At 42.2% G+C, this 15,206-nt stretch overlaps 1 protein-coding gene and 1 long non-coding RNA gene across 6 annotated transcripts in view; one reads left to right on the top strand and one right to left on the bottom strand.

Moving 5' to 3' along the window:
* LOC130916179 (tumor protein p53-inducible protein 11) overlaps positions 1-15,206 on the top strand; it is an 86,298-nt gene that overhangs the window by 58,325 nt on the left and 12,767 nt on the right. For all 5 annotated transcript variants that reach the window (XM_057836684.1, XM_057836681.1, XM_057836685.1 and 2 more), the window contains 3 exons: positions 2,715-2,773; positions 2,876-2,924; positions 3,427-3,523. In XM_057836684.1, coding sequence (XP_057692667.1) covers positions 2,715-2,773; positions 2,876-2,924; positions 3,427-3,523 — 205 coding nt within the window. The remainder of the gene's footprint in view (positions 1-2,714; positions 2,774-2,875; positions 2,925-3,426; positions 3,524-15,206) is intronic.
* Positions 8,362-8,998, bottom strand: LOC130916180 (uncharacterized). The gene is made up of 3 exons (XR_009063237.1): positions 8,886-8,998; positions 8,761-8,818; positions 8,362-8,697 (listed from the first exon to the last, which is right to left on the bottom strand). It is a non-coding gene; the product is annotated as an uncharacterized LOC130916180 (long non-coding RNA).

Raw genomic sequence — 15,206 nt, 5'->3', positions numbered from 1 at the left:
TCTGAATAATGTTTTCCTTTTACAGAATAACATAAACAACAAGACAAATAGAGCTTTTAATAGCAAAGTTACAATTTATTTACACATAACGGAGAGATGACGCTGTTGTGGCAGCGACAGCCGGGTAAACTTTTCCCTCATCGCAGCCGTCTGATAAAGATAGATTTTTTTTGAGTCTCTGTGGGCTCTGCTTGGCGAGCAGCACGGACCCAACGACGTCGTCCGCTGCACTGGTGTTCCCGGTCATTCTGCGCAGTCGTCTAGCGCCTGGCATCCTGGGCGTCGCCTTGGTTGTTCTGCTCGGTCGGCCGCCGCCTGGTATCCTTCCGCCGGCGCCCCGGCCTACGGCCCGGCCGTTGAATCGGGTTGCGGGTCTTACCAAATGCGCTACTGCCCTCCAGTGGCCAGTTTTATTGCTTTAAAATGAATTTTCAGCTTTGTGCTTTGGAGCTCAGTTCAATCAAAACCCAATTATAATAGATAAATATAATATATATAAATATATAAATAATATATATATAAATAATAATATATATAAATATAATAAATACGTCTTTGGGACACCGAAACAATAAAAAAATAGAACGTATTTATACGTTTTTTGGAGCAAATGAGTTGATGTTTTCGTTTTAATAAAATTTGTAAAATTTTCAATCAAAAAATAAACTAGTAGCTCACCATTGTTGACGTTGCCGAGCGGTGACCTGCCGTACTTCCACTGTGTCTTTAATAGTGATTGAAATACACCACAAGGCGAGTTTAAATCACTTAGAAATCAAGCCAATGAGTGTGACACCGTAGCTCCCCTTTTTTTTTTTTTTAATAGACTGGGTCTATTGCGATTCAAGTTCATTTGAGTGCTGGCTTCACAACGTACGAGACCTCTGATAGATTGTATATTGTGACTAAATATTGCCATCCAGTGTATTTGTTGAGCTAAACGAAATGTTTGAATAGTTTGACCAAAGTCTGAGTAAGTTTTATGTGTATTTTGCATAGCTATTTTGATTGGGAATGCTAGTTCTCGGCATTGTTGTTTAACTGTGTGAGAATAGGGCCTCATTAATACAGATTGAAGGGATTGAATTTTTGTGAACATTCTTTTTTTTAAGAGATAGGAATATTATTTTTGTTGTGCTTTCCTTAAATGATATTTATGTTTGTTGTGAAGTAGTTGGCGAAGCTAATGCCAATAAACGGCGCGCTCCAATGAACGCCTGCGTCCACTCGCCATTCTCTGCCTCTCAGCTCTTAATGTGCAAAAAAACGGCGTCATTGTAATCTGTTTGAGGCAATGCATGAGCGGGTCATTCCGCACATGAGTTAAATGCGTCAAATATTTTAACATGATTAATTAAAGAAATAATTATCGCCCGTTACCGCGATAAATTTGACATCACTACTTCAGAAATATCTTATGAATATGAACTATCAAAATCCAGAGCAGTGTAGTTTGCAAAATGAGAATCAAACCACAGTCCTCGAGCAACCCAAGCTCCTCACCTTTTCTGGGTTAGGTTTGGAGCGGTGAGGTGAGAGGAAACGAGTTAGCCATCTTGGCATGATAACTAGTCACATTATCTGCCTTGTTAACAAGCTTATGTTATAGTATTTGTTTTACCATTGCTAGACACAGTAAACACGCTAAACTCTCGTAGCTGGTGGGAAACGTTCATGACAGCGTTTACTTAAATTTTGTGTAAAGTGAGGGATTATGGTCACGTAAATGTGAAATCCTGTTTGAGAGGTGCCCCCCCCCCCCCTTGCAACCACCCTCCGCAAGCATGTCTTGCACATCCGCTGTCCTTCCTCCTCTAAGCTGCGGCCGTCGGTTTCTTTTCAGTAGCCGAAGTACGACTTGGTTGTTTTTTTTGAGGGGGGTAAAAGCTCAAGTGAAGTTTCGCCATTTTCAGCCACTGTGTCAACTCTAGTCTACAGCAGACAGAAATCACAGAATAGTGCCACTGACAGACACAGGAACAACCGGAGGGGTAGGGGTGAACGCTGCCGCTCCAAGCCACTTCTGGCTGCATTTTTGGGACATGAAAAATAGCGAACTGTGACATTTTCAAACCACGGTAAACCTTGAAACCGGTAACCGGCACATGCCTAATCGTATCCCTTTGGTAAACTGCTTTGCCGAGCAGAAAAACAACTTTGTGATTGATAGCAATTTTTTTGTACGCACTGTTATTTGGAAACTGATTTTATCTTAATTGCCTTACTGGGTTTCATGCTCAAGTGTTTTTTTTTGCAGTGATGCTCATCTGACCACGAAACGGTAACTGTTTGGAGTTTGGGAATTTCAACCCTTTAGGCAAAATAGTTTGCATTCACAGCCAGTCAAGGGTAATGCTCATTATTAGTTGCTGAGGGGTCGTTTCAAGCACAGAATCCATGCTTTTGCTTTTCTATTTACGACTTTGTAGTATTTTTAGCCAGTTCTCTTGAAATGCAACCCCCCTGCCCCCCAATTACACTGTACTAGCTTAGTCGTGTGAAAGGCACACTTCACCCCAACTGGTTTTAGGGTCTGACTAAGGAGCTGAATACATTAAAAATCTGTAATTAACACCATAAAAGCACTTTCTCTCAGTCAGACTCTTAATTCGGCCTGTTGTTTTGTAAACATGTCTATTGATGTCATTTTAATAATAATGACTCCTTGTCCAATGTCATAACTTACTTTTTTCCTCTTATGTGTCAATTTCTAGATCAGTCAGATGCTGGGAAACGAGATGAAGTTTGCAGTTCGTGAGCCAATCGGGCTGAGGTGAGATTTCAGCTCCCTGGTTGCCAAGCGCAACTGGTAACACAGCCCATACTGCTTCACTCCAAGTAAAGCTATTTAGTTAAATTATGTCTCCTTTTTTAGGATGTGGTTGCTAACATCGGCGGTGGGCTTCACGGTCATTGCCATAATGGTAGGTGCTGCAGATACAACTCCGGTCCTCAAGGGCCCCTATCCAGCTTGTTTTCCATGTCTCCCTCCTCCAACACACCTGACTCAAATAATCAGGATCGTTATCAGGCTCCTGCAGAGCTTACTGATGAGCTGATCATTTGATTTAGGTGTTTTAAAGGAGGGAGACATGGAAAACAAGCTAGATAGGGGCCCTCGAGAACCGGAGTTGGCTACCTCTTGTCTAAATACTGCTCAAATGGTGTCTTTCAGTCATTGTGTAATTTGCAAATACATACTGAATGAAATGTCAGTTTTGAGAAACAGTTCTGTTTTTGTCTGCCTTCTTGCCTCCATGTTCAATATATTCAGTGTTCATGAGTTCATAGAGTGTCTAGCCCACAAATGGGACACAGTGGATGTATTTTGAAAGCTCCATTTAGGAGCATCGTGGGTTGGGGGGTGGGGTCTACAACGTTTGTGTGTTGTAATAGTGATGTTTGTGATGTCCTTTTCCTACACAGGCCTTGGTTTTTCCCAACCATCTATATGAGGTTGTTTTTGAAGAGGAACTGTCTACAACCAGCCTCTCCGTTCGCCTTTACGGAGGGGCACTACTCAGTAAGTCTTGGTTGTAAGAAGCACAGAAACATAAAAGCATAATGCTTTCTAGCTCAGTGAACATTGTGCTGCCATATCAATGGAGACAAGATATTTTTGTAATTTTTTTTTAATGCTTATTCCTTTACATGTGTAGTGGCCAAAAATGGCACACTGACACAATAATTTAATATATGCAGGTATGTTCCGAATAAACTGAACAAGAGGCTAGGACTGGATCAAAACAATGCATTTATTTTGAATAAAAGAAACAAAAGACAGAAACGGGAAAGTGCATGTGCAAGAAATCCTAGTTAGTGGGGCTGGTATAATTTAAAAACAAACCATTTTAATAATCAGTAGCCTGCTTAACAGAACACTGGAAACACGGCAACACTACAAGCCACTTTGGTTAAAATCACAGCAAACGCCAGCCCCACAAATTGCACAATCCCATTAACTTCATAAATAAATAAAAACTATAAACTCTTGAAATACTAATTAGAAAGGGGAAAAAACAGTGACACATGCCAGGGTCCTATTAGATTAAGCAGAAAACATTAAGGCATGTACACAAACTTAAAATACATTGCTTAAATACCTCCTTGAAGAATCGAGGACACACACTTTACTGATGAGGCCAAACAGGTGCCTGGATGCTAAAATTGAATGCCCAGATTAAGTTAATAATGACTGTGACAACAATTTCAAATAAAATAATATTACCTTCTGCTATGTCTAGTGAGCATAGATCCACCGAACGCCACACGCAGCAGTCTTTGGCGTCCGAGCTAACGCACCTGAGGTGAATTGCTCCTGATCATAGGCTTGCCTTTAGGAAAGTGAGTCAGCGCCCCTTGCTGGTAGCTCTCTTTTTAACTGTTCCCCTGGGGCGCTTACCGCCACAAGGTTTTCCCCAAGGCCCTAGTGCCCTTCCCACTACATTCGCCCTCATTTTAAAAGGTCACTGTCCCAGTGACCCATTACAGCCAAGGTCTAAACATTGACTGGACGCTTAAATGATTGGCTGCATGTAGCCCCTGTAGATGAGACTCTACGGTAGCCGATGTTTCGTTTACCGATTTTGGGAGATTGAAGGGATTACTATGCTGCCCTGCTGTACTTCTTTTGGGCCGTGAATGTGATTGATCTGGTTCTACGAATGCCGCCCTGGACCCAGCCTGACCCAGTCCCTCATCTAACTCGTGCGATTGACTGCCCTGACGATGGGCCCCCAGTCTCTGCCTTTCCTGCTTCGGCTCAGAAGAAATGTGGGGTGGTGCTTTGCCATTCTGGCACTCTGGTGCAATCAAAAATATACAATCTTCTGAATCGCTGTCTTCTTCGTGGTTTAGGGTCAGCTGGTAGGGTTGATCATCAACCAAGCCATGATCAGGTAACTGTGGATTTTGGATACTTGGCGATATATTAGTTGTAGGCAGCACTCTGAGCTCTGACCGATGAAGGTTCTTTTCTGGTCCAAAGTCATCCTTAGGTCGAATTTTATAAACGCGTCCTTCTTTGTCCAAGTTTTTCAGTACCTCATACACGACTGGGTCCCACACATCCTGGATTTTATTGCGTCCAATGGGGTGACTTTTCTTGTATACCAGAGTACCAGGAGCGAGGATGGTGTTTTCCGTCGGATGATAATTTCGATTTCTTCGTTCTGCTGCTTGCTGGAGCTGTTCGGTCACATGAGAGTAGATTGAACTCAAGTTAGTTTGGTGCACATCCATCCATTCTTGTACTGACCTGGGCATTGAGTCTTCTTGTGATGTTCCCAGCAAAAAATCCACTGGTAGTTGGGCCTTTTGTCCAAACATGAGTTCATAAGGCGAATATCCAGTTGACTGATGTTCTGTTGTGTTATAGGCAAAAAGCACTTGGGGTAAATGTTTTGGCCAAGTTCTTTTTTTCTCTGGAGGGAGGGTGCGCAGTAAATCATGCAAAGTTCGATTAAATCTCTCGCATTGTCCATTACCCTCTGGATGGTATGGCGTGGTTCTACTTTTTTCAATCCCATACAGGTGACAAAGCCTTTTTAACAGATCTCCTTCAAAACTCTTTCCTTGATCACTGTGAATGCGTTTTGGGACACCGTAGACATAGAACCATCTTTCTGTGAGCACTTTGGCCACTGTACTTGCACGCTGATCGGGTGTTGGATATGCTTGGGCAAACTTTGAAAAGACATCGGTGACCACCAGTACATTTTCTCGTCCATCACTAGCCTTTTCTAAAAGAGTAAAGTCCATAGCAATGACTTCTAATGGTTTTGATGCCGTCAGTCCTCCTCTGAATGTGCGGACCTTTGGTTGTACTGCTTTGGCCAGCATGCAACGGTTACATTCTTTGCAGTATTTTTCGATGTCCCGCCCCATAAAAGGCCAAAAACATCTCTGTCGGACAAGGCTTGTAGTGCGTTCAATGCCTTGATGGCCGTGGTCGTCATGGAGGCCTTTAAGCACTTCAGGTTGCAAGCATTGCGGCAACAAGAGCTGAAGAACAACTTGTCCCTCTCCTGGAGTCTGAACTTGGCGATACAGAATGTCCTCCTTTGCTTTAATCCTGTTCCATTGCTGCGCCAGTTTTCTCACCGCTTGCCCAACCTTGGTCAGCTCTGCTTTGGATGGGGGACTTCCTCTTTTCCAGAATTGCAGGAAGGGCCCAATTACTGGATCGGCAGCCTGAAGTGCCAGCAGATCGGCCTTGGGGCGGGATGGAAATGCCCCAATGGCTTCACAGGTCACAACATGGGGAACTGCAGGCAAGCTTAGAGTCTCTTGTCGAACTTCATCGGGCACCTTCATGCCGCTAAAAAGGGAAGACTGACCTGAGGGGTGTTGTTGTCGTGATAAAGCATCAGCATTGCGGTTACTTGGTCCTGGTCGGTACTTGATTTCAAAGTTGAATACTGCCAGCTCTGATGCCCACCGCTGCTCCACTGCTCCAAGCTTGGCTGATTGCAGATAGCTCAGGGGGTTGTTATCTGTGAACACGACAAATTTAGTGCCCAACAATTATTCTCTAAACTTTTGTGTGACTGCCCATTTCAATGCCAGAAATTCCAGCTTCCTTGAACTGTAATTGGACATGTTCTTTTCTGTGGGTCTCAGGCCCCTACTCGCAAATGCAATTGGTCGTTTTTTTCCATCCTGGTCTTGAGACAAAACTGCTCCTAATCCCATATAGCTGGCATCAATCTCAAGGACAAAGGGTTTGGAAAAATCAGCATATGCCAACACTGGTGCGCTCACAAGAAGTTTTTTTAGTGTCTGGAATGCCTTGTCACACTCACTGCTCCAGCGATCACCGATGCCTTGGCCATACGACTTCCCTTTCTTCTTGGTGCCTTCCATTTCAGCCACGAGTCTGTGGAGGGGTGCAGCATGCTTTGCAAAACTTTCCACAAACCGCCGATAGTAGGACGCAAACCCTAAAAAAGACTGGAGGTCTTTACATGTCAATGGTTGAGCCCATTCGGCCACTGCGCTGATTTTAGAAGGGTCAGTGGCGACACCGGAAGCTGAAATTATGTGACCCAAATAGCGAACTTCTGGCTGGAAGAAATGACATTTCTGAAGCTTTAATTTCAGGTTGTTCTCTGCCAGACGTGTCAATACCAGACCCAATCGCTGTAAGTGCTGGTCAAAAGTTGAGGAAAAAATTACAATGTCATCCAAGTACAGCAAAAGTGACTGGAAGCTCTGGCCACCAAAAATGCGTTCCATCAGCCTCTGAAAGGTGCTAGGAGCATTGCATAAACCAAAAGGCATACGGTTGAACTCAAAAAGCCCAAATGGAGTGCAAAATGCAGTCTTTGCCTTGTCTTTCTCTGCCACTGGTACTTGATTGTACCCACTTGCCAGGTCCAAGGTGGAAAACCACTGGGCACCGGTGAGCGCATCTAGAGATTCTTCAATCCGCGGCAAAGGGTATGCGTCTTTCCTCGTCTTCGCATTAAGCAATCTGTAGTCGACACACAGTCTAATCTCTCCGGTTTTTTTAAAGACCACGACAATTGGCGAAGAGTATGGGCTGCAACTTTGACGCACAATACCTCTGTCCAGGAGCTCCTGAATGTGAGTTTTCACCTGGTCATATTGAGAGGGTGGAAGCCGACGGTAACGCTGCCGCACTGGAGCCTCATCTGTCAAGGGAATTTCATGCTCCACCAATGAAGTACATCCCAAATCGGCCTCTCCTCTGCTAAAAACAGCACTATGGTTCTGCAACAACTTTACTGCTTGTTCATTTTGCACAGGGGAGAGGTTGGGCCATGACAAACTGGACAGATCAAGGGTAGGTTGAGTAACGGTGATCACCTCTTGAACCACAGCCACATCGTGGTCATCATCGGTCTCCTCCAAATGGAAGCTTTTGGATTGTGGGGTGTCGACGACATACAACTCGCCCAGATATGTATGAGATTTCAGCCAGGCATCTTCTGTCCCCACGTTTACTACAGGGACGTGAATGACGCCTTGATGGACAGCAAGAAGGGCCGATGATATCATCACACCTGCTGGAATATTTCCCGTTACTGGAGGTTGAAGAAAAACAGATTGCAGGTTGATGTTAGCAGCAAGAGGGCAAAAAATGCGGATCCACGTTAAGGAACCAGCACGGGCACGAACAGCTTTACTCTGAATTTTGGCTTTTCCTACATAACCTTGTCTGTTTATGGCTTCCACAAGCTGACACTTGACCAAGGTTTCCTTCCACACCTTGCTGGATGCAATAACAGGGGACTCCAAAAGACCAGAACCAAACTGGTCAAATAGGTCCTGCCAACAACGCCAATTATGTAGTGGCCAAAAATGGCACACTGACACAATAATTTAATATATGCAGGTATGTTCCGAATAAACTGAACAAGAGGCTAGGACTGGATCAAAACAATGCATTTATTTTGAATAAAAGAAACAAAAGACAGAAACGGGAAAGTGCATGTGCAAGAAATCCTAGTTAGTGGGGCTGGTATAATTTAAAAACAAACCATTTTAATAATCAGTAGCCTGCTTAACAGAACACTGGAAACACGGCAACACTACAAGCCACTTTGGTTAAAATCACAGCAAACGCCAGCCCCACAAATTGCACAATCCCATTAACTTCATAAATAAATAAAAACTATAAACTCTTGAAATACTAATTAGAAAGGGGAAAAAACAGTGACACATGCCAGGGTCCTATTAGATTAAGCAGAAAACATTAAGGCATGTACACAAACTTAAAATACATTGCTTAAATACCTCCTTGAAGAATCGAGGACACACACTTTACTGATGAGGCCAAACAGGTGCCTGGATGCTAAAATTGAATGCCCAGATTAAGTTAATAATGACTGTGACAACAATTTCAAATAAAATAATATTACCTTCTGCTATGTCTAGTGAGCATAGATCCACCGAACGCCACACGCAGCAGTCTTTGGCGTCCGAGCTAACGCACCTGAGGTGAATTGCTCCTGATCATAGGCTTGCCTTTAGGAAAGGAAGTCAGCGCCCCTTGCTGGTAGCTCTCTTTTTAACTGTTCCCCTGGGGCGCTTACCGCCACAAGGTTTTCCCCAAGGCCCTAGTGCCCTTCCCACTACACATGTGCTTTCGTTAAAACATCTTTATTCAAGTGTTCATAACGTAGGCATCAGCTGACTACAAAACCCTCGAAAGAAATGGCCTGGGCTTGTCATCCCCCTTCTAATTTAATTCATTGCATCTTGAATTTATTAGGGCGTTAAAACCTGGCAGGTATTTTTCAAAAATAACTTCTGCATCCTTATTTATGAATCCGGTTGATTTATATATTTTAGAGTGGAACCTCTGTTCTTCTATTGTGCCAAGATTTGAAAAATAAAACATTCACCAAGTTTTCAATGAAATGAATAGAAGTAAAAGTATTTTTATTTATTTATTTATTTATTTATTTATTATTTATATATATATATTTTTTAAAGTTATGTCTACCTTATTTTTTAGTTGTATGGAATTAAAATGGAGAAAAACCATGAGATAATTAAACAAAAATAATAGAATTGACAACATACTTTTTTCCATTATCCATCTGTTATATACTAACGTTTATATGTTCACTTGTATGCTTTAAGTGGCCCTTTATTCATTTTCATTCAAAGTAATCATGCATTTATATTCTGGTTAGTTTTACATATACCATTTGGCTTTGTAAAACTAAGCCACGTTATCTCATTTCTTGTAGGTTTTTTTAGGTGTAACATTTCCCCTCAGTCTCCTCATGCCTTGTTTAATCAAGTTAGGGGAAGTCACAGCAGGGTTCCCGCAGGGTCTTAAAAAGTCTTAAAAGCATTGAATTTATGAATTTGGAAATAATACCTTAAAAAGTATTGAATTTTCATATCTTGGTCTTAAAATGTGTATGTAACTAAGCCTGTGGCAATATGCAATATGTCATTTTATTGCATTGTACATAAAAATGAAGGCGGTAATTTTCACAGCTGCGTTTTATCGCCGCGTACGTGCATACATTTGTGCATGCGTGTACTCGTGCGTGTTGATGGCATATGACACTCCAGTTCCTTTCACAGATGTTTATTGGTCATCATCAACACGCTGTAGAATTAATGTTCAGACATTAAAACAGGCATGCAAACTTCCCACCTTGCGGCGAAATTTCGCCGTTTTGAAATCAAAATGGGTCATTCTTCTGAATCACGTAGATCCGAGGAGAAAAAAAAATGTGGGGGGGGCTGTCAACAAGCGAGTGAAATCGTTAACTTTAAAACCGTAGTCCATGCTCAAAACTACACTCTAGTCTGATGACCTAGACCTATCACCGCTACTCTCTTCTCGTGACAACAAATGACTGACAATAGTGAGAGACGGGAGCACAGTTATCACCAATCAGCAATGAGGAGGCGGAACCCCTCTCCATCCCAGTTTCTCGCCCGGACCTGTTGGAAATTGCGGCAAGGTAAGGGATTAATGTCAAAAATTGTTAACTTCTTAAAGCTAAAAGTTTGAGTGATGGCATATAATAGTCTTCATAAATCATTCAATCGTGTCATTCTATCAATTCCTGCGCTTGTAATGGTGTCTATAACACAAGTATTCGCTTCATTTCTTGATAACTGACTTCAGATAGTCCTCGATATTTCACCGCCTCGTAGAACGCAGTTACTCGAGGTAGCTCTAACTGCGGAGGGGCTAACTAGTGCGTTTCACACAGGGCTTTGCTAGAAAAGTTAGCGAACGTGAGTTGGGATCTGAATTGTCGCCAGTTGGGGTTGTGACGAGTTATTTAAGGCCCCTTTGTAAAGCGCTTGTTAACGATTTAAAAAAACAAAACAAATCATGAGCAATGAGGTAACCAGAGTGATGAACTAGTGCCTTCCATACAAGTCATGTTCAGGGCTTTGTTAGTAAAGTTCTGAATGGTCACCAGTTATTTTGACGAGTTATTTAAGGCCCCTCTATACTCTCCGATAATTACAGAAAGGGAAGAGTTTTGCGTTGTTGTGGAGGTCGTTTCATTTGTTTAGCCATCGAGAGTTTATCAAACGGGAGAGCTCCGCTACAGGTCGCATTTGAAAGTACCCCCATTCCCGCGCTGTTCGTACACCCCCCCATTCATAAAACAGCCTACAGGTGTACCTCTGTTTATCCAGTATGATGCCCTATCAATCGAAGTTAAGGACCATGGGACTAATTGCTTTGGTTGAATGTAAATAAAGTTATGATCACTACAGTTAATGCTTTTGAAGACTTGTAATTTTTTTTATTCTATCTATCTATCTATCTATCTATCTATCTATCTATCTATCTATCTATCTATCTATCTATCTATCTATCTATCTATCTATCTATCTATCTATCTATCTATCTATCTATCTATCTAACACATAATAGTTAAGTGAATGGAATTTATACTGTACCTGTAAAATCACATTTTATGCTGTACAGCTGTTGTCTGCTTAACGCAAATGGGACATACTGTATCAGTGGCGGGCCGTGCATTTCACACCTAGGCCTTCAGTAGTGCTCCGTCTGAATCAATCCAACCCTCAATATCTATTTTATGGCTTCTACTTCTACTGCAAGTACAGCCACGACACACATAAAACGCATAAAAAAATAACCAGATAAAACTGCATATTATTTAAGAAAAGAGCAACATTTTACTCACCAAAAATCCAGAGTATTTGTACACAAAGTCCATCCTCCTTTCTTTTCCTCAAGAAGATCAGCAATAGCAGCGATCAGGTCATTTTGTATTTTGCCCGACATCCCACTAAAGACTGTTAGTGGACTGGTGGTAATGTTGATCCGTGTTGCTCTCAGCAATGAGAGACAGAAGCTCCACATTATTTCCTCTGTTTTTGGATCTAGCGCTTTCATCGTGCCCCTTAAATGAAAGTTCCTGCTTGCCCCAAAAAATGACAGTCAATCTGTCTTTTCAAAATTTCCCTATTTTTATTCAACTTTTCGTTGTGGTAGTCCGTTTCCCTACGCACCTGCTCGCTCAGCTGTAGATCACGTCTAGTTTCCCGAAAAGTTTTGGAAAGCGCCGTTGCTCGCAACCGGCAGTGCTTTGATGCCTCATTGCTGCTTTGCAAAGGCAAGACAAATTTGCAAATCCAGTGTGGCTCCAAACACCATCTCGCTCAGTGGCAAATAACAAGCACTCCCAGAAATACCATTTGCACCGGTCCTCGGAGTCTGTGAGCCAGGAGTACCACTAATAGTTAGTGGACTGGACGTGGCGGACAAACCGTTTTCCCGGTTGTGACAGGCTTGCTAGCTTCGGAGTTGCCCGACCTTGCTTAACAATGTCCCGCTTTTCTTGAAAAGTCCGTCTTGAAAATGGCTTTGACAGTAAACCTGCGACTAAATCCATTTGTTCTCCTCCTTCAGCCATTGCGGGTTGACAAAACAGCTATTAAAGGATTAAATTTATCGTACAGCTTGCTAGAGTTGAAGTTTGCTAGCTCTGGCTAGTACAGTCTCTGACTAGCCAATCAAAGCGTGGGAATACGCTGACGTTTCCGTACGCCCACTAGGAGGCCTTGGTGTCGCCAACTCAAAATCTGATTGGTTAAAGCAACAGTTTGATCGCCATTTATTTTATGCTACATGGCCCGCAGAACTGATTGCGGAGGCCCCCCCCCCCCCCCCCCCCCCCCCCAGGCATCTTACTATGACCCTGCCTGGTAACAAATAGTGGCTGAATTTTATTGGTTAAATGCTTATATATGAAAATACAAGTCTGGATGCAACGCAACCAAGGGGATAGCAATGAAAGGAATCAGGCAGACCATTTGAAATGTTTTTAATACATATTCATGGACAAAACTTATATAAATAACATCAGTCTGTGATTCAGATTTTTTTAGGCCAGCAGAGAAGGCTTTGCAGGCTTTGACGGCCCACCACTGCTGTATATTTTACAATTTAGATTTTGTATAATTTGCTAACTAATGCGTCTTATATGTTCTGATTTCAGGATGAGAGATTTAGACTTGTATATGTTAAATTATTATGTACTGTGTTTAATTCGAGATGTCTCTGGTTGCACTATGAAATGCACTTTTCCGCGCATGCCGTGTGGCCATGTTACTTTGTCACCTTTTCCACCCCTAACCAGTTTGCGTACCTGTTAAAAATAAGGAAACTATCTATATTAAACACTGTAAAGTGTTAGCATTGCTACATTGAGGCCAATCGGGGAAAAAGACAACGTACTAACCACTATAGCCTGCTTTAAAAAACATTGGCAGTCTTCTCCAAAGGCAAACTCGTGGTTAGAAGGTGACACTTCAAACATGAAAAATCGCTGGTTAACAGGATTTGCAAATGAAAAAATGAAAAAAAATCAATTGCAGATCACATTTATTACATCAATTAAAAGCACGTCATGTTTAACATAGAAAAAAACCATTTCTGTAGTTAATCTCACATATTTCAGATTCTACACTAATAATAGCTTTAAAATGACACCCTTTGTGAAAAATCTGATTGGCAATGAATTATTTTGCTTCAAATTTGCTAACGTGCACTTTGCAGAACAAGATTACTGTCATTTTGGATCAAATACTATGTAAACACTTTTGATGGACTCTAATTGGCATTCGTGGCTGAATTGGTTAAAAAAAATAAAAAAAATTGACAATAACATCGCATATCGGCAATAATTAATGAGACAATACAGTATATCGCCTACTAAAATTTGTTATCGTGACAGGCCAATATGTAACATATCCTCAAAAGTGTCATTTTGATTAAGTAACGTAGCCTAAATAAATAAACTGAGCAGAGGAGCCAATCATTGAGAACGCAACGCAGCCCTGGATAAAAATCGTCAATTGCAAGCACTGATGGATTATGTGATATTGTGTAGTTCTTTTGATTTGCTAACCCAAGTCAAAACATCGTTGGCTCACTGAAAAATGACTACAGATATGGCTGCTTCTTCAGTTTAGTTAGCTTAGCGACCAGCTGAAAAAGATCACTATTAGTATACAGATCGGTGTCACTCTCGATCCTGCACGCTCCTGATGACTATCATTCAAGTCCCGTCCCTGTCACAGGATTAATAAGATTATAAATCCTCTCCTGCGTGAATCCCATGTCACGATGGGAGTCCTGACAAAATGTCATGCTCTACACCAGGGGTCCCCATCTGCCGGGCCGCGGACCGGTACCGGTCCGTGGCGCATTTGCGACCGGGCCGCAAAGAAAAAATAATTTAATAACGGCCGCATTCTGGCCGAATTAACCCTGTGCCCCTGCTTAACACACCAATATCTCTGTCTACTCTAGATATAATACTACGGGATAGATTACAATGTTGTCATAGAAGTCCATTGATTGGACTGCTAGCAGTACATCTTGTTTGTGTATATAATATATCTATGTGCGCTTGTCCTCGATAATAGCGTATTACAAGGCCGTGGTGCAGCAAATCTGTTCCCGGAAATAATTAGCCCCCACACGAGCGAAGATAGCAGGAAAACAGACGTCTTTGGAAATATTTTTATGGCGAAAAGGGCACCTGACGAGCCTACAACCTCGAAGACCCACGAACTGCGAAGGAGTGGATTCGAGACCTGTTTGTGAATAAACAGAGAGATCGCAAATGACTGCGACCTTATTAAACATACATTTGAGACAACAACTCTACCGAGGTTCTGGATTAAAGTCATTCTGGAATATTCTGACATCGTGACAAGAGTGTTGAAAACCTTGCTACAATTTCCAACATCGTATCTTTGTGAAGCGGGCTTCTTAATTAATGTTTAACGACAAGGCGAAGTCGTTAATGGTGAGCGCGGTGTGCAGCTGTTGTGTGAAGCTTACGTGGCAGGTTGAATCTGAGGAGAACTTTTCTACAAGTCCTTCCATGATCAAACATAAGTTAATATTCCTTTCTTTCAAGAAAGTTTGTAGTGTTTACTTTGGAATCGCTGCATTTGCGCATTTTGCGGCTATGTTTAACGTTACGCACATGCGCAGAACCGCATCGTTGCAATTTTTGATGGGTTGCAAAATTTGTCAGAACACCGGTCTGTGAAAAAAAGACCCAAATAACACCGGTCCCCTGCTCTACACTACAGACGCAGTGCAAAATAGCGCTGGGCTGGTTTGACTTTACGTATGGATACTAAGGTTGAGAACGATAAACCGATACGACCGGATATCCGGTTTTACAGGTGAGAGATACAGATGT

Source organism: Corythoichthys intestinalis, chromosome 5 (genome assembly GCF_030265065.1).
Source record: "Corythoichthys intestinalis isolate RoL2023-P3 chromosome 5, ASM3026506v1, whole genome shotgun sequence".
Taxonomy (NCBI): Eukaryota; Metazoa; Chordata; class Actinopteri; order Syngnathiformes; family Syngnathidae; genus Corythoichthys; species Corythoichthys intestinalis.
This window is presented reverse-complemented; position numbering and strand designations above follow the sequence as displayed.